The sequence below is a fragment of the Ammospiza caudacuta genome, chromosome 27 (assembly GCF_027887145.1).
Source record: "Ammospiza caudacuta isolate bAmmCau1 chromosome 27, bAmmCau1.pri, whole genome shotgun sequence".
NCBI classification, from domain to species: domain Eukaryota; kingdom Metazoa; phylum Chordata; class Aves; order Passeriformes; family Passerellidae; genus Ammospiza; species Ammospiza caudacuta.
Window position 1 is genome coordinate 3293695 of NC_080619.1, and position 20114 is coordinate 3313808.

Genomic DNA, 20114 nt, shown 5'->3' on the forward strand with positions numbered 1-20114 from the left:
GCAGATAACCATTGTTTACATTTTGTTCCTGAGGCCTCACAGCTTCTCAGGAGGAAAAAAACCCTAAGGAAAGGATTTTTCATGAGAAGATGTCTGTGACAGCATTTTTACTGCCACCTTTCTCTGGGCCACTCAGGGCAGTAGGTGCCCACAGAAGCAGATGTTATTTTGTGAATCTTGAGGTTTTTTGTGCTGCCTTACATCTCCCACTTCCTCAGTGTGTGCTGCAGGATCATGGGGAGAGCAGCCAGCTCTGCCCAGCCCCTTCCTAAATCCATCCAGAAACTGCAGACACAGATGTTGTGTCTGCTGGAAGGCAGAGGATTCACTCCAGGAGATGAGGGGGGCATCAGTAAAGGTCTTGGTTCCAGGGTGTGAAAAATGTGTACTTTATGATTGGCTTTTGGCAAATATTAAAATGAATATTATATGTGTTACGTTCAAAAGTGATGCTGTATTAAGTACTGTGTTAAATATAGTTTTAGGTTATAACAAAATGTTAAAATAGAAACTGTGCAATGTAGGATACTTTTTCTCTAAAGAAAGGACTCACACTGAGATAGCAGCCACAGGACACCTGAATCTTTCAGAGAAAAGGAATTTATTGCTCCATTATCAGAAGAAATGAACTTCTTCCTGCCTTTCAGGTGTGAAGACACCTTAGGATTCAGAGGAAGAAGTTGGCACTGCCCAGACAGAATCCTGTGTTTGAATGGAATTTATGCATCATGTATGACGTGTATGAATATGCAACAGATCATTGCTTTTAAGGGTTAACCCTTGGTTAATGTGGGTCCTTTTTTGGGTTTATTTTGCCCAGAAAGAGGTACCCAGACTGTCCATAACTCTTTGTTTTTATTTTCTCATATTGTCCTAATCCAAATTATCCAAATTGTAATTACTCTAAATATATTGCTATTTTTACAACCATTTTATTACTATTAAACATTTAAAATTTTAAAAACAAGCAATTTACACAGGGTTTTTCACACAGGCCGTGTCCCAAACCCACAGAGTTGTGGGGCAGGGATTGGTGAATTCTCCTTGGTGCTACTTTTCCATGGTCCTGGCAATCCCTCTGGGTCCCAGCTGATTTAAATTATATTGCTATTTTTATAACCATTTTATTACTATTAAACATTTAAAATTTTAAAAACCAGCCTGGTACCTGTTCGAGGCAGTAAGTAGCTGTTACAATCAGTATTAATATTTTATTATGCTGTCAAAGCTGCTGGGACAGGCTGCTAATGTGTTAAAGCTCCCAGGATGTTTGGGTTGGCTTTGCAGACACCACTGAGCTTTGGGGTCGGAGCGTTTGCCATCAACACCCTGAGAACACAAACCTCAGAGCACGGCTGGGATTTCATGATTTCATCTCTCTGAACATCACCCAGGGGGATGAGCTCTGTGAAGGAGCCATTGTCACCTCTCAGCACCGCTCCTGCAGTGTGAACTGCTTGTCCAGAGCACAAATTCCAGGAATCCCATGAGGATCCCCGTCCCAAAGCCAGGCTGGAAACTCCCTGTGCTCAGACAGGAGCAGAGAAGCAGAGCTGCAGTGGTGAGCAATGGAATTATTGAATTTGCAGGGAGTGAGAAATGATGCATCTGACTCCATCTTATCAGCAGGCTAATTAATTACTTTATTATACTATATTATTCTATATTATATTACATGACATCTAAACTGAATCTGACAAGCACTCCCTGCACAGAATCTCGTGCCTGTCAGTGACAATCCTGACACACACACACACACACCTGGCCCTGACAGGCCAAGAAAACAAAACATCACTGCGGGCAAACAATCTCCACATTGCATTCTGTCACAGACATAATTTTGGAAAAATATTTTTACTAAGATTTTTCTCCTGAGAAGCTGAGAGGCCTCAGGAACAAAATGTAAACAATGGTTATCTGCTGCTGTGGAATGCAACAGGTGTATCTGGGATTGGGCTCATGTGGTTGTTTTTAATTAATGGCCAATCACAGTCAGCTGGCTCAGACTCTCTGGTCAGTCACAAGATTTTATTATCATTCCATTCCTTTCCTTGCTAACATTCTGATAAAATCCCTTATCCTATACTTTTAGTATAGTTTTAGTATATAATTTTCTTTTAATATATATCATAAAATAATACATCAGCCTTCTGAAACATGGAGTCAAGATTCTCATCTCTTCCCTCATCCTGAGACCCCTGCAAACACCACCACACATTCAACTTCTGCACAAACACAGGCACAGCAAATGAGATTATAATATTCTTGGGAAGAATTGTGCCTTGCTTTTCTCTGTGAAGAGAAACGTGGGGCTACAGGGGATGGGGTGGAGGAGCCCTGAGCCCTCCAGGGCTGGCTGTGACACCTGCCAGGGGTTGGGTGACAGCTCTGAGCTCCCATTGTCGCCTCTCAGGCTCACCCACCTGGGGTTGTTATCAAATATAAACAACCATCGGTGTCAGGCAGGTGCTGCTGAATGGGAAGTCCTGTCAGGGAAAGTTAAACCATGAGATGTCATTGAAGGAGACCACAATGCCTGGTTTGCAACAGCTTCTGTGCGGCCTCTTTGGAGCAGAAACAGAAACAAAGCCAGATGAAAAATGAAATGAAAATAAATAAAAATAAATGAAAACGGAATTAAATTTTGTACAATTATTTACAATTAAAAAATGAAATCAATATTATGTTTGATTATATGTATAAATATAGCATCCTGTATTATGTTCTAACATACAATTGTATGTTAATATTATATAATATGTTAATAATATAATGTAATATACTGTAATGTAATATAATGTAATGTAATATAATGTAATGTAACATAATATATATGTTACAACACTATATTATATTATATAATATCACATTACATTATATTACATTACAATATATTACATTATATTATATTTTACGTTATAATACATAATATACATATTATATTATATACAATATAATATATTATATATATTATATATTACATTCTAATGTAATATAATGTAATGTAATATAGTAGTTATATAATACAATATGCTATGCAATATATAATGTAAATATTATCATGAATACATTAATATTACCACAAAATTATGAATAACTATTATAAACATTAATAATTAATCAAAACTACATGAAAATAGAATTACATAATTTAAATAATGAAAGCAGGGGTTGCCTGGCGGCCCTGCCCCGCTCAGTCTCACACCACGGCACTCGGCCCATCCCGGGACCGGGACCGACGCCGCGGATTCCCTGAAATACCGCGACCGGCCGGAACACCTAGCCCCGCCCACCCCACCCCATTGACCAATCCCCGCAGATCTCCTGATGACTGACAGCAAAACGTCCCGCCCCTCACCGCCAATCCGATGGGCGGGGCATTGCGTGACGCACCCATCATTGCCTTGAGCGGCGGGCAGAGCGACCAATAGAAAGGCGGAATCGCGCAGGAGGCGTGGCTTCCCCGCCCTCTTGGCCCCGCCCCGGCGCTCCGCGGCGCCTGCGCTGCGCCGCCCCCTGGCGGCGGCGGGCAGGGCCTGTCGGTCGGCGCTGCGGCAACATGGCGGGGCGGGTAAGTGGGGGGGACGCGGACCGGCCGCTCTCGCCCATCCCCTGCCCCCTCCTCCGCTCCTGCTCCTCCCTGCGCCACCGCGGCTTTGCCAGCTTCCCGCAGCCCCGCTGACCATTGGCCGTTCAGCCCTGGGGGTGCCCCGGCAGCGCTGTGAGGCTGCGGGGAGCCCCTCGCCCCCAGCGCTGTGAGGGGTCCTGGCGGTGCTGTGAGGGTGTGGAGACCCCCGGTGGTGCGGGGGGCTGGGGGGTCACCCCTGTCCCGGTGCTCCCCGGGGCTCTCGGGAGAGCTGAGGTGGCCTCTTGGTGATGTGGCATGTGGGACAGGACTGGGGTTCCTTTGGAGCCGGGGCAAGGGTGACCTGTCCCTTGCGGGGCCGGATTTTAGGGTCCCCCAGGTTCGGGCTGGCCCCTTGGCAATGTGGCATGTGGGACAGGACTGGGGATTCCCTCAGGAGCAGGGTGACCCCTCTGTGTGGGTGTGAGGCAGCATTTGGGGTGCTCTGAGGTTGCCGTGGTCTTGTGGGGTGCAGAGCTGGGTTTTGGGGTTCCCTAAGGGATGCTGTGAGGTTGCAGTGGTCTTGTGGGGTGCAGAGCTGGGTTTTGGGGTTTCCTGGGGGTGCTCAGAGGTTGTGGTGTCCCCTTGGTGCTGTGGGATGAGTGTAGGGCTCCCTCAGGAGTTGGGGTGCAGGATTGAGGGGTGCAGTGAAGCTCAGGGGTGTCTCAGTGCTGCTGTCAGGTTTTAGGGTCCCCTAAATGTGCTGTGAAGCTCTGGTGACCCCTCTCCCTGTGACCTTTAGGGATGCTGTGACAAGGGGTGTGAGCCCTTGGTGCTCTGGGATGTGGAGCAGAATTTTGGGGTTCCCTGAGGAGCCTCTGGGGTGCCCCTGTCTCCATGGGGTGTGCAGCAAGATTTTAGGGTCCCCTAAAGATGCTGTGAAGTTCTGGTGACCCCTGTCCCTGTAAGCAAGGACCTTTAGGGATGCTGTGACAGGGGATGTGATCCCTTGGTGCTCTGGGATGTGGGGCAGGATTTTGGGAATTTTTGAAGGGCCCCTGTGAGTTTGGGGTGCCCCTGTCTCCATGGGGTGTGCAGCAAGATTTTAGGGTCCCCTAAATGTGTTTGAAGCTCTGGTGACCCCTTTTTGCTGTGAGATATGGGGAGATTTTTATCACATTATAAAACAGCCAGGTGCTGTTTTATAATGTGGATTCTCCTTTTGTTGTGCAGTGGTTTTATTCTGTATTAATTTAAAAAATAAAAAAATCCCTTATTAGTGCTTGATCACATCAGCAAGTGGCCAAAAAGGGTTTAAAATGTGAAATCCCTTCTTGTGGTGCCTGCACATCCCCTTGTTTTTCAGGTGTCCAGGTGCTGCAGGATGTGTTTGGGTTGCTCTGCTCTTTGCCAGGAGCTCAGTCATGCTTTGCTGGGTGTCAGCCTGGGAAAGTCACATTTTTCATTCTTGGCCAAGTCATTCAGTGCTTGAAATGCCAGGAATTGCTTTTCCAAATGGTTTTTGCACTGTGCTGGGCTGGTGGTGCAGAGCAGGGGTGAGGAATCTGCTGTGCATCCACTGCCACCCCTGAAATGTGCTGAGTAATTGAGAAAAACCCAAGATTTTGTGGTTTATCTCTCATTAACAGCTTCTCCTCTGCTCCACATTCCTGGTCTCACCTTCCTCCTCGCACCTTCTTTTCTTCATCTCACCCAGGGGAATTTGTGAGCCTTGTCTGGATTTTTTCAGCATGCTGTTGCCCAGAACAGGCTCTGCTCAGTGCTGAGATCATTTTACTCACACTGGATGTGGTTCTGAGGCTCCCTGGGCCCTCCCAGCTGTGTCCTCAGTGACAGCCTGGTGCATGGAATTGGGACTGGGAATGTGGGGAGGAAGGAGAAAAATCAACCTCAACTTTATTCTTCTGCTTTGAGCTTTTCTGCTGCTAAAAAATGTGAGAAAATTTTGACCAGCTTGGGGGCCTGATGAAGGAAAGGGGGATTTATGTGAATTTGAAGGAAAGATTGATGCTTAGATCTGGCATTTGGATGAGTGATGCTCTCCTTGGGTTATCAGGAAGCTTCTCACTGTTCAGTGTTTTCATGATTTGCCTACAAATGCAGTTGTTGCACAATTACCAGGCTGTTGAATGCTGCAGAGAGAATCCTTAAGCTGAGTGTTCCATCTCTCTCTCCAAGCTGGGTTTGATCCTTCAAATGCTTTTCTTCATCTCACCCAGGGAAATCCGGGAGCCTTGACTGGTTTCTGTCAGCATTCTGTTGCCCAGAACAGGCTCTGCTCAGTGCTGAGATCATTTTACTCACACTGGATGTGGTTCTGAGGCTCCCTGGGCCCTCCCAGCTGTGTCCTCAGTGACAGCCTGGTGCATGGAATTGGGACTGGGAATGTGGGGAGGAAGGAGAAAAATCAACCTCAACTTTATTCTTCTGCTTTGAGCTTTTCTGCTGCTAAAAAATGTGAGAAAATTTTGACCAGCTTGGGAGCCTGATGAAGGAAAGGGGGATTTATGTGAATTTGAAGGAAAGATTGATGCTTAGATCTGGCATTTGGATGAGTGATGCTCTCCTTGGGTTATCAGGAAGCTTCTCACTGTTCAGTGTTTTCATGATTTGCCTACAAATGCAGTTGTTGCACAATTACCAGGCTGTTGAATGCTGCAGAGAGAATCCTTAAGCTGAGTGTTCCATCTCTCTCTCCAAGCTGGGTTTGATCCTTCAAATGCTTTTCTTCATCTCACCCAGGGAAATCCGGGAGCCTTGACTGGTTTCTCTCAGCATTCTGTTGCCCAGAACAGGCTCTGCTCAGTGCTGAGATCATTTTACTCACACTGGATGTGGTTCTGAGGCTCCCTGGGCCCTCCCAGCTGTGTCCTCAGTGACAGCCTGGTGCATGGAATTGGGACTGGGAATGTGGGGAGGAAGGAGAAAAATCAACCTCAACTTTATTCTTCTGCTTTGAGCTTTTCTGCTGCTAAAAAATGTGAGAAAAATGTGACCAGCTTGGGAGCTTGGTGAAGGAAATGTGAATTTAAAGGGAAGATTGATGCTTAGCTGCACTTGGATGAGTGATGCTCTCCTTGGGTTATCAGGAAGCTTCACTGTTTTCATGATTTGCCTACAAATGCAGTTGTTGCACAATTACCAGGCTGTTGAATGCTGCAGAGAGAATCCTTGAGCTGAGAGTTCCATCTCTCCAAGCTGGGTTTGATCCTTTGAATTCTTTCCAGGGGAGCTGCCTGCTCCTTGCAGCAGTGCTGGGGAGGCTGAGAGCAGGGGCAGCAGGCAGCAGCACCCTGGGCTGTGACCCAGAGCTGTTTTGGGGTAAACACAGAGCACGTGGTGGGAGGATGGAGGAGTGTGAGAGCTCCAGGCACAACAGGTGAGCTGGTGCAGGAACACAGGTGCTGTTCTGTTGTTCAGCATTTTTAGCAGGTGCAAGGTGGGAAGAGGAGCTTTAGTGACTCCTCCTGCCCTGCGAATCTGTTCTGTAATGTCATTTAGAGCTTAATCTCTTTTGCTGGACTGGTGTGATTTGATTTGTGCAGTGTATTCTCCCAGGGAGAAGTGAATGGCTGTCCTGATGTAGCAGAGAGACAAAATATTGAAACATTTTGAATAATTCAGGTGAATGATAAGCTAAATGTGATTAATTGTGTGATGCTGTTTCAGGTGTGCTCCCCTAATTGCACTGGGGCTCTCCATGGCAAGGAAGAGATGGTGATTAGCAGTGATTGAAGTTTACAGGAAAAACAGTTTATGGTGATTAGAAATAATGGCTGTTTCTGTAATAATTTATTCTGCATCTCTGCATGGGGATCATTAGGCCCACAGAGGAATCTGCAGGAGAGGGAATGGTGAGGAGCTGCTGTGTCTGGAGCAGGGTATGGACCTCTTGTACCAAGAAAACCCCTGGGGCTGTCTGTAACTAATTTATTAGTAACTACATCAGGAATTAGTTCCCAAAAATTAGTTCCCAAAGGGATGTAGAAACACCAGGTGATTTCTGTGCCTTGTTGCAGTGAGTGGATCCAGCACAAGCTGAATTTCTGCTGTGTCTGCACAGGGGGAGAACTCCATGGGACTGGGACAGGGACCTTAAACCCACCCAGTGCCACCCCTGCCATGGCAGGGACACCTCCCACTGTCCCAGCATGCTTGGGCACTGCCAGGGACCCAGGGACAGCCACAGCTGCTCTGGGCACCCTGCCCAGCCTCACAGGGAACAATTCCTAACATTTAATGTATAATACATATATATATATACATATATATCCTATATATATTATATTTATATAATATCTATTTATGATAATTTTAAATAATTCATTATATATAATTTATATATAATATATTTATATATATAATTATAAATATTATATAATTTATATAATTTAATTATAGAAATTATTTATATAATTTAATTATTATATAATTGATATAATGTAATTATATAATAATGATTTATTATATTATAACTTACAATATTATATATTTATAAATATATATTTAGTTTTATTTATATTTATTTTTAATGTTATATATAATGTATAATGTACATATTATGTATTATATGTAAAATATGTAATAGATATAATATATATTATAGAATATATTTTATATATAATAATATATCTATAATATTATATCTATTATAGATATAAATAGTATATAATATTATATAAATATAGTATATAATAATGTATGTATAAAATAACATATAATGTTATATGCATAATATATATAAGATATATAAGATATATATATAATATGTAATGCTGAAACAGCACTAGACAATTAATAACATTTGGCTCATTATTTCCTTGAATTATTTAAAAATACTTCAAATGTAGACAGTGTGGTTTTAGGTGGGATGGTTTTTAGGGAAATTTGAAATGATGGGGGCTGAGCTTTGTGTTGATGGGTTAAATCTGTAAGGTGATTTCTGATAACATATGGAACCAGCCTTCAGACATGCAGGGGTTGTCAGGCAACGAAAGAAAGGTTTGTGAATCAACTTAGCTCCTTCTCCCAGCCTGGTTCTGTTCCTGCTGTTGTCACTTGGGTTTTTTTAGTATTTCCTAGCATGTAAATATGAAGAAATGGGAGAAAACTCTGTGTGAATCTCTGTTTCTGTAATCACTTCTGCAACCTCGTAACTGTCTTGTGAAATCACCACAAATCAGCTTGTGGCCTGCTTTCAGCATTTCTACCGTGCTGAATTATTTAAAATAAAACCACATCATTTGTTAAAAACCCTAAAATTATTTAGAATAAAATTCTGAACACCATATGAATGTTTGTGGGCCTATCTGGCCCTGTCATCTTTGATTAATTTGCTTGGCTCAGTGTTGCAGAAGCAGTGCTTAAAAAGTCACTGCCACAGGGAGATGTCACTGCTGCCTCTCCAGCTCGGTTTTTGGGGTGCTGCTGTGTCACTCCTCTTATGTGGACCTGCCAGAACAATTAAACTTAGCTAATAATTTTTTAATAGGAAAAAATCTTTTAAAAAAGTCAGAGAATCTTTTTGAGGATCATTTAAAGTGTGAACTTTGTAAGTATTACTTTTAATTTTTTTTTTCCTTAGAGCACAACAAGATCTTTTCTTTTCCTCTCCTGTTCTGGGTTCTGACCACAGAGGTCATTCAGGCTCAGGATAAACCCTGACTGAATTTGGAAGAAATTCTGCCATAAAAGCAGACCTGCTTGAGCCTACAGAAAAGCAGTAGCTAGAAAATAGTGGCACTTCTGTTTTACTGAATTCCCCACCAGGCAGGATGTAGATTCAGTGCAATAAAATTCCCATTGATTCCTTTTTTTATGCATGAAAACAACTGAAATGTTGGTCCCCATGTCATGGAGTGATCTTTATTTTTTACATGAAAACAGATAAAATGTTGGTCATGGAGTGATCTTTTTTTATACATGAAAACAACTGAAATGTTGGTCCCCATGTCATGGAGTGATCTTTTTTTGATCCAGGGGTGGTGGAAATATTCAGGTGCCCTCACAATTGTAGGAGGGGATGAGAGCTGGAGCAGGGCCAGGGATTTTGGGAACTTTTGGGAGGATGAAGTTCAGCCTGTGGGCTATGCAGGGTGTGTTCAGGATGCTGTCTCACATCAGGGAGGTTCTCTAGCAGAGATCAGAGTTTTGTGATGAAACTCCCATGTTGACCATCTCCAGAAGGTTTTTAGACCCCCCAGGAATTGGAGAGCTGTATTGGAGAAGGTTCTGTGAACAGAAAAAACCAAACAGTTGCTAAAATGAATGGAAGAGCTTCTGTTGCAGAATGGATGTGCAGCTCCTCTGCTCCTCCCTGTGCAGGCACATCCTGCCCTCAGGGAGGCCAAAGGTTTGAAGGATGAAAAGATTTACCACCTTCCTCTGGTCTCTTGGGATGCAATAAAGCAATGACCTTCTATCCAAAAATCTGGAGTCATTGATGCCCTGCAGTTGTGTCATGTGCTTTTTTCTGTAAAAAATAGAGCAAGACTTGCAAGCTGCTGCATCTTCAGCTGGGTGGTGTTTGGAACCTCAGTCCTGGGGAATTCAGTGCCAGGGACAGCAGCATCCTGGGCTGTCACAGGGCAAATTCCAATGGGGATATTTTTAATATTAACAGATATTCACGTTTGCCCTGTTGCCATTGGGTAACTGTGATGGTGTTCACAGGGGTCTGAGGATGGGAAGAGATGAGGATCTGACTCCATGTTTCAGAAGGCTTGATTTATTATTTTATGATCTATATTCTATTAAAACTATACTAAAAGAATAGAAGAAAGGATTTCATCAGAAGGCTGGCTAAGAATAGAAAAAGAAAGAATGATAACAAAGGCTTGTGGATTGGACAGAGAGTCTGAGCCAGCTGACTGTGATTGGCCATTAATTACAAACATTCAACATGGGTTAGTCAAAGATCTACTTGTTGCATTCACAGCAGCAGATAATCATTGTTTACATTTTGTTTTTGAGGCCTCTCAGCTTCTCAGGAGGAAAAATCCTAAAGAAAGGATTTCCCATAAAAGATGTGTGTGACAGGTAACTTGTCTAAATATAAATGGGATGAAATTTGCATCCATGAGATGTCCTCACTGCTCATGTGGCAAAATCCTGTGGCCTGCATCCCAGGACCTCAACTTACTCTGGTTCATTCCCTTGGCATGTTTTAAAGATGTTTAGATGCAACACAACAAGCAACAATTCCCTGTAATTAAATTGTTGATCATCCTGGCTTGAGGAAGGAATGTGAGGCAACATGCACTCAAAAATGGATGTGTTAATTAAAATGCACATACCCCGGGTCATTATTGCTTAATAGGAAGCTGCTGAGCTGGCAGGGAGCTGCTCCCTGTGCTGTGGCACAGCAGCTGTAGGTGCATTTCCTAAAATTACTGATTATTGTAATCTGGAGAAGGAATCTCTGGGCAGAGCAATCTGTGTAATTCTGTAGATGCTCTGATTGGAGAATCTCTCCTTTAGGGCTCTTGTTCTGCTCTGTTGGATCAGGGAAACCCTTGGAACTCTGTTCTTGGGATTGTAAATTGTCTTTCTTGTGCTGTTGGCAGAGCTGGGTGCCCAAAGCTGTGAGCTCCTGGAATCTGCAGGTAAACAATGCTGGAGTGACAGAGCTGCCCTGCACACCTGGGTTCATTTCAGCTTTGCAAACAAAGGGAAGCAGCAATAAAACCCAGGATTCTGTAATTGTGGGAGAGGCCCTTCTGCCCTGATAAAGTGGCTCTGGAGTGCCAGGACAGGCAGGAATTTCCTCATTGAGACCCAGAGGGTGCAGGGCTGCTCTCAGAAACAGAAACTGGAAATGTGCTGAGTGTTTGATAAGGAGTGCAGTGTCTGGTGATGCCTTGAGAGGCTCCCTGCAACAGGGGCTGGACAATGTTAAAGAAATAAAGTAGGGATTTATTAAAAGACCTTCACAGTGCAAGAGCCTGGCTGTGACTCCACCCAAGATGGATTCAGAGTTATGAGTTTTCACACTTTTATAAGTTTTGGTCCATTTCTATATTGGGGTTAATTGTCCAATTACAGCTTCAGGTTATTCAGACCCGTTCTCCCAGTTATTTCCTCAATTCACTGCTATTTGTACTTTTTGGGCCTTTTTTGGCTGGAAAATGATTGTTTTGTCCAACTAAACTGTGAAGAGAACTTGCTAACACTTTATATGAAGTTCAGAGCTCTATCCTAATGCAGTGCAGAATCTGGAAAATATGAAAGTTGAAATTTTCCTGTGTCCTGCTCCTGTCTGTGCTGGGGGAGAGCTCTTACCAGGCAGGGTTGTTGCCCCTGCCATGGGGTAAGAGAGTGCTGGGGAACATTCCCTGTGTTGTATTTTCTGAGACCCTCAATGAAAGGAGGAATGAATGATGAATCTGACTCTATGTTCTTAGAAGGCTAATTTATTATTTTATGTTACTATATTATATTAAAGATGGCTATACTAAACAATACTAAAGAACAGAGAAAGATACAGACAGAAGGCTAAAAGATATTAATGAAAAACTTGTGATTATCTCCCAGAGTGTGACACAGCTTGGCCCCTGATTGGCCAATAAGTAAAAACAATTCACATGAAACCAATGAAACAATCTCCAAACCACATTCCAAAACAGCAAAACACAGGAGAAAAAATGAGATAATATTGTTTTCCTTTTTCTCTGAGGCTTCTCACCTTCCCAGGAGAGAAATCCTGGGCAAAGAGGATTTTTCAGAAAATATAATGGTGACACCCTGTTTCATTTGCAGCCCTGGCTGGTGCAGGAGGAGCTGATGGGAGCTCTTCCCTCTCTGCTCCTGGGAGCTGTTTGGGTTTCTGTGCTGCAGCACCATCACAGGGGGGTGATTCACAGCGTGGGAGTGGCTCAGGGGGGTGCAGGGAGGGATCCATCTCACCCAGGCATCCCTGGACCAGCTCGCTCAGTGTTCCCTGCCTCTGTCAAAGATGGGAATATTACTTCTGAGGTTTGAGCTTCCCAATGCAGTCCTCTTTAATAGGAGAAGAAAATTGGTATTTCTGCATTCTCTCTCAACAAACCCAGCTCCTTTCTGAGGAGAATAAAAGCTTCCAGCAAATAAATAGAGGTCATGGGGAGCAGGTGGAGTGGGCAGGTCTGAGCAGGGCTGTGTGTTCCAGGGACAGCAGCTCATCCTGGCACAGCCAGGAGCTCTGGAAGGGTCTGTCTGGCCAAGCCTGCTGGTCCAAAATGTTCCTTGTAGGTTGATTTCCTCTTGTGGCTGCAGAAATGTGTAAGCTTTATTCAGTGTTTTTTTGACATGTCCAGAAAATCCCTCTGCAAGCTAATAAACTTTCTTAGTTAATTTTTAAAATTACTCAGACCCACAGTGCGATGGTGTTCACAGGGGTCTGAGGGTGAGGGAAGAGATGAGGATCTGACTCCATATTTCAGAAGGCTGATTTATTATTTTATGATATATATTATATTAAAACAATACTAAAAGAACAGAAGAAAGGATTTCATCAGAAGGCTGGCTAAGAATAGAAAAAGAAGGAATGATAACAAAGGCTTGTGGCTTGGACAGAGAGTCTGATGTGATTGGCCATTAATCAGAAACAACCACATGAGACCAATCCCAGATGCACCTGTTGCATTCCACAGCAGCAGATAACCATTGTTTACATTTTGTTCCTGAGGCCTCACAGCTTCTCAGGAGAAAAAATCCTAAGGAAAGGATTTTTCATGAAATGTGTCTGTGACACCACAGCATTCAGCTCCTCCTCCTGCTGGAGCTGCTGCTTGTCCCTGTGTCCCCAGGTGTAACATCCACCTCTGGTGTCTGGAGATACAGGCAGAGCTTTGTGTGTGTGTTTCCTGTCAGAAGAATGTGTAGGAGCTGTGATTCATCGTGTCAGTTCCCTGTTTATCTTCAGAGCTCCTTTGACATCATAATTCTTCCTGTCAGTATTCAAACTTCATTTTATTGGCAGACCCGTGGTGATGAGTGTTTGGTTTGGAGTTAGCTGAGGTTCCACCCACTCTGCTGGGGCTCTGGGGGGTGTGCAGTGCCCTGCTCAGCAGGAATTACAGCTCTGCAGGTGTACTGCACCTCTCTGCCCTCTTTGGGTGATGAACTCTGGGCTCAGAGAGATTTTGGTGATGCTGGCAAGGGCTTCTGTACAAATCACAAACAGGATGGGGTTGCTGCAGAACGTGCTTTGAGCTGTTTGATTTTCCAGCATCAGTCTCATTCCATGGTTATGACAATGGGAAGATGCCAGCAGCTCACATCCCAGGCAGCAGACTAAGAATTTAATGTTACAACTCACTTTATAAGTTTTTTGACCGATCATACAAAGCAAAAGCACATTGACAGTAGTTCTGTCCAACCACTATAAGCACACGTACCTTTAGTTAAAACAATGCTTCTTTTGAATACAATACCTACTTGTGAGCCTTAAAACACAATGCACAGAGCTCCATTATTAAGCTTCAACCTTCCTAATATCTCACTAGATAAACTTTTCTGTACCTTAGAGAGTTATTCTAGCCAAGAGTTAATACACAGACCATTGTTCTATTTGTCTTTGCTTTTCTACAGTTTAAATAATTTTTCTGCTGACCTATCTCATGGCTGCTGCTTAGCTCTAATCAGTTCTGCTGTCTCTGGGGCCTGCCTTTTGCAGCTTTCCCAAAACCCTCTGATTTTGTGGATTCCCACACTTTGGTGCCCAGCAGCTGTTACAGGAAAGCTTGGGTGCTTTTTGGAGCAGGGATCCCCATCTCAATGCAGCTCTGCTGAAGAATGGAAATTTCTGGTACCCAGAATGTTTCCTAACACTGCTCTGCCAGCACCTGAGTGCCAGAAATTCCATCTCTGTGCACCTGCATGTGCATGGGATGTGTATCTGTGTCTGCTTTACACAAAGGAGATTTTTGAACATCCAGTGCTTGAACAATATTTATCTTGTACAAACCACGTGAGAACAGGGCGCAGAACCAAACCTGCCTCAGCTTTAGAGGCTGTTTCATAATCTCTTGCTCAGCATTAGGAAATGAAATGAGTTCAGTTGTCTTGGATGAGGAACATCTTTGCCTTAGCACTTAATGTTTCAGCTTTACTCAGTACCAGCTGTCAGCAGTGCTCTTCAGTCATTGCCACCACATGATTTTCCTTGGCTTCCTGTTCCATCAGCCTCAATGATTCACAAGAGGTGAATTGACAAAACATGACAGGTGTGGTTTATGTGTGAAAATATCTAAATAACAGCATCACTTTCTGGGCTGTAGCAGGGGTTTGGACTGGATGATCTCCAGAGAGCACTTCCAACTATTTTGTGATTTTGTGAACATGTGAGTTTTGTATTTTCTGTGGAGGAAAACAAGTCCTTGCAGATTTAGGAAAAAAGATCTCTGAAAGATCAGACGCTGTTTGTTCTTCAGGGCAACTTTTCTTTGTAAAAATAAAATATGCCAGTATCATTAAGCCTCCTGAGTTTTGAGACAACATTCCTGCTTTCTCACAGACCCAGAGGTGGGGTGCTGCATGTTTGCCTCTCACAGTGAGATTTATCAGGTCTTGTTTTCCTCTTGGCAATCAGAAGGAATGCTGGAACAGGTCTGGGTCTAATAGCAGGTGCTGCCTGGCTGATGCTGGATGCTGGGAGTGCTTTAGCAGTGTGCAGTCACCTCCTCAGGACTGTGCTGTCCTTGGAGTCTCCTCTTGGCATAAACCAGAACAAAACCTGGAGAAGAGGAGGCTCAGAGGTGTTTTTGCTCTCTACACCTTCCTGAAGGGAGGTTGGAGACAGGTGGGGTTGGTCTCTCACAGAACCAGAGGACACAGTCTCAAGCTACATACACATAGACCTCCCTACATCAGGGAAGGAATAGGTTGGATATTAGGAAAAAGTTTTGCACCAAAAGAATAATAAAGTACTGGAATGCTCTTCCCAGGGAGGTGGTGCAATCACCATCTCTGGATGTGTTGTAAAAAAGACTGGGCCTAGTTGAGGTGTTGAGGCATAGGTTGGGCTTGATGATCTTAGAGGTCTCTCCCAACCTCATTATTCTGGGATTTTGTGATTCTGTGATTTTGTGTTTCTGTGGGTCTGTGATTCAGTGGTCCTTTGACTCTGGGATTCTGGGATTCAGTGATTCTTTGATTCTGGGATTGATTCTGTGATTCTGGTATTCTGTAATTCTGTGATTCTAGGGTTCTGGGATTCTGTGATTCTGGAATTCTGTGATTCTCTGGTTCTGTGGTTCTGTGAATTCAGTGGTTCTGTGATTGTGTGATTCTGGCATTTTGTGTTTCTGTGGTTCTGTGATTCTGGGATTTTGTGTTTCTGTGATTCTGTTGTTCTGTGGTTCTGTGTTCTGTGATTCTGTGAATTCTGTGATTCAGTGGTTCTATGATTCAGTGGTTCCGTGCTTCTGTGATTCTGTAGTTCTGTGTTTCTGTCATTCTCTGTTTCTGTGGTTCTGTCATTCTGGGATTCTGTGATTCGGTTCTGTGATTCTGTAATTCTGTGATTTTGTGATTCTGGGATTCAGTGATTCTGGAATTCTGTGGTGCTGTGATTCTGGAATTCTGTGATTCTCTGGTTCTGTGGTTCTGGGATTCTGTGAATTCAGTGGTTCTGTGATTCTCTGAGTCTGTGATTCTGGGATTTTGTGGTTCTGTGATTCAGTGGTTTTGTGATTCTGGGATTTTATGTTTCTGTGGTTCTGTGATTCTGTGACTCTGACTCTGTGATTCTGTGATTTTGTGTTTCAGTGGTTCATTGATTCTGTGACTCTGTGCTTCTGTGATTCTGTGTTTCTGTGGTTCTGTGATTGATTCTGTGTTTCTGTGTTTCTGTTCCCAGTGCAGACAGGAGCAGCAGCTTGCCTGGCTGCAGTTTGTCACTGAGGATTAAAAATGCACTCGAGGACTAGTGCTGTAAAAAAGATTTAATCCAGGAGCTCCGTGGCCACTTTCCTCCAGAAATATCCCCTGTAATGCCTTTTATCAGGGCATGTCCTTCCCAAAACTGTGCCCTGCAGATGGGAACAGAAGTGATAAAATGTGAATGTTTGCTGTGGAGTGCCCCAAGCCCAGAGGCTTCAGCACACAGGCTGTGTATGTCATAAATCCACTGATGTCACATATTTTATTACAAGAACATTTGAGGCTTTTATTACACTCAGATAGATAAATCTGCTTCAGGCCTGAAAATGGAATATTTTTTTGGTTGTCACATATGTCAAGGGCAATTGAGCATTATTTAGTAAAAGTAATGAGTTGGTCCTTTTGTAAATAGTAAATACTTGAGACAAATCACATTGCGATTTTAAAGTTGATCTGAACTTTAGAGCAGGCTGGGGGGAATTTCTGGGGGGGAATTTCTCTGATTCTTGTCCCAGAGGGATGGGAGAGAAGGGCAGAGCAGGGCAGTAACTCCTGGGAAATGATTCAGATGTGTGTGTTGGGATCAGTGCATTTCCTGTGCTTGTTGCTGGGATTTAAGGGTGGTTTAAGAGAAAATCCCTCCTGAATTACTTTTTGCAGTAGGTTGAGGCTGTCAAATAGTTTCTGTTGCACTGCCTGCAAATTTGTATCTGACAGAGGTAGCTGTGCTTTGATTCTCCAAATGACACCTTGGGGAGCAAGTTCAGCTTTTCCCCAAATGAAATGTCTTCTAACATCCTGTTTTTCCATCCCTTTCTCCATTCTGGAGGCATTTTGATCACAATTTTCATTGTTCAGCCCTTGTTTTGTGGTGTAATTTTGCAGGAGCAGGTGGGGTGAGGGTGTAGGATGGAGCTGAGATCCCTCTGTGTGTCCATCCTGCCTCGTGATGGGGATGGGCAGCTTGGGTAGGCAAACCTAAAATTGGCAAATTAAAAACTTATTTCAGTTTTTAATTGCTGATTGATGAGTAACAGTGGAAAGGGCAAAAACGAGCAGATACTCCTGAAAAAGGATTGGTCCTCTGACATTAGAGAATAAAAACATAGAGAGGACTCCCCCACAAAATTTGTTGCAGTAATTTTTTTCATAGTGATAGGCTGGAATTAACTATTTTATCTGTTTTTCTTCCGTGTGTTATGGATCTGGGATGGGAAATATTTCCATGTGATATTTCTTTTGAGAAGTGACACAAAGGGATTGTGGGGTTGGATAGGAGCTGGCTGAGCTCAAACCTTCCTGTGGCCTCTCACTGCACTGGGTGAAGGGGTTTATGCAGAAGGGACATGCTGAAATTCCAGTTTTCTGAGGGAGTTTTATCCCTCCCTTCCTCCCCACATGGGCTCTGTGACCCAGCACTGAGACAGGGTTGTAGGCAATGCTCTGGCTCCAGGCTGCTTTTCCTTAGCATTTTCCAGAAAATCCCAGTGTCACTGTGCAAGAAACACCTTCCAGGGAATGCTGATCACTCCTGCCTTGTGCCAGGGTTCACCTGCAAGTTAACAGTGTTTGCCTTGCAGGCTTTGTCCCAGCTGATTTTAAAGTGTTTGTGTAGGTGGGGTAGAAAATACAAAGTACATAATAGTCCCAAAATGCAGTTTTGGGATAAAAAAACTGAAATTCCAGTTTTCTGAGTGATGTTCAGGGAAGAGGGAAGGTCACATCTTTATCCCTCCTTTCTTCCTCACATGGGCTCTGTGACCCAGCCCAGCACTGAGACAGGGTTGTAGGCAATGCTCTGGCTCCAGGCTGCTTTTCCTTAGCAGCTTCCAGAAGATTCCAGTGCCCTGTGCAAGAAACACCTTCCAGGGAATGCTGATCACTCCTGCCTTGTGCCAGGGTTCACCTGCAAGTTAACAGGGTTTGCCTTGCAGGCTTTGTCCCAGCTGATTTTAAAGTGTTTGTGTAGGTGGGGTAGAAAATACAAAGTACATAATAGTCCCAAAATGCAGAGCTTTGGGGTACAAACACCTGTGCCATGTGGAAATGTTTGGAGGAACCTGGGAGAGCAGCTTGTGGGCTCTGAGGGTGTGCCAGGAGTCAGGAGATCTGTTCTGTGCTTTGTGCTTTTGCAGAAGTCTTGAGGCTTGGCTTGGTAAAGGAAAAATAGAATTTTATGTGATATTTTCTCCAATTTTTCCAATCAATTTTATTGATATTTACTCCTCTCTTGCAGCCTATGCAAGCAGCAAGGTGTCCCACTGATGAGCTGTCCTTAACCAACTGTGCTGTGGTCAATGAGAAGGACTTCCAGTCTGGGCAGTAAGTGTGCACTGTTCCTCTTTCAGCTTTTAACCAAAAAGGAATTGTTTTCAAAATTTGTGTGACATTTCAGGTTTGGAAAGGTGAGCACAGCAGTTTGATTAACAAAACTTCAGTGTCTTTAGGGATCAGAACTTTCAGCGTGGCTCTTTCTGGAAATGGCAGATACTGGAACAAGAGTGACTGTTTCTCTAAAGGATTTCTTTCTTGGGAACTGCATCTGCTTAACTAATAGAATAATTATTTAATGAAGTAGTTATTGTGATAATTTTTGTTTGTTTTGGTTTTGCTGTTGTTCCTGTTATACAGTGAGAATATTTGAACTATTTCAACAACATTTTTATCATTTTATTGTGTAACTTGGGGCATCCTCTCACTTTCACATCATATGGGAATGCTGAGCAGAGCCAGGAGAACTCTCTTTTCTCAGGGTTTTCATGCACAGGAACAAAAGGAGGAGCAGCCAGAGTGTGAGCACCACAAGCTGGATTCTTTAATTGCAATTTTGGGGTGACTGATGGAACCAAACTCTGGGGTTTACTTCTGTTAGGTGGAAGACACCTGCATTGTTCAGCTCAGCCCACACAGAAGGGTTTTGGATTGCAAGAATCCAATTCACATAGTCAGATTCTTTGCTTTGCTGCAAAGAATCTAGGGAAGAAAAAGAATCTAGGGAAGTTTTGACAGATTTTACTATGTAGGTTGTAGACAGAAGTCATTAATTTCGGCTGAAAGGGAATATCACGTGCAGCACAAGGGCTTGGGTTTGAAAAATGGGGAAAATTATAAAGGAGATAGTGAATGATATGATAAAGGAGATAGTGAATGATATGATAAAGGAGATAGTGAATGATATTCCACCTTTATATAAAATACCTGCTGAGGGTGGAGAGCTCAGCAGTGCTGAGCTGCAATGCAGGGATGTGTTCAGGACTTGCCTGCCTGTCTGCTCTGCTGCCCTGGCACCTCTCATGGCTCTGCAGGGATGAACTGAGCTGTGATTTCATGAGCCCAACTGGAGTAGAAAATGCCAAACCCAAACAAAACCCACCCTCTAAACCAACAGTACTTTTTGGGTCAGAAGTAGGCAAAAGTGTCTGCTTGGGCAGAAAAGTCTCCTGGTCATTTCAAAGTATGGTTTCCCCCAGGTTGATCTTTTTTTTCAACTTAATTGAGTTACAAAAATACCTGTACTGAGCATTGTACCTCATGCATTATAAAAACTTTAATTTCCTCCAGAATGGATGTCCTGCAGGGACCCAGCTGCCCGCCCTGCAGCCGCCTGTGCTCCTTTTGCTTCCAGAACCTTCTCTGCTGGCATTTGTGGCAGCATGCAGGGAGCAGT

General features: G+C 43.6%; 1 protein-coding gene across 2 annotated transcripts in view; it reads left to right on the plus strand.

Moving 5' to 3' along the window:
• The first annotated feature begins 3516 nt into the window (after positions 1-3516).
• Positions 3517-20114, plus strand: part of NSF (N-ethylmaleimide sensitive factor, vesicle fusing ATPase) — a 73092-nt gene continuing 56494 nt past the window's right edge. For both annotated transcript variants that reach the window (XM_058820436.1, XM_058820435.1), the window contains exons 1-2: positions 3517-3571; positions 18684-18769. In XM_058820436.1, the coding sequence (XP_058676419.1) occupies positions 3560-3571; positions 18684-18769 (98 nt within the window). In that variant the 5' untranslated portion in view covers positions 3517-3559. The remainder of the gene's footprint in view (positions 3572-18683; positions 18770-20114) is intronic.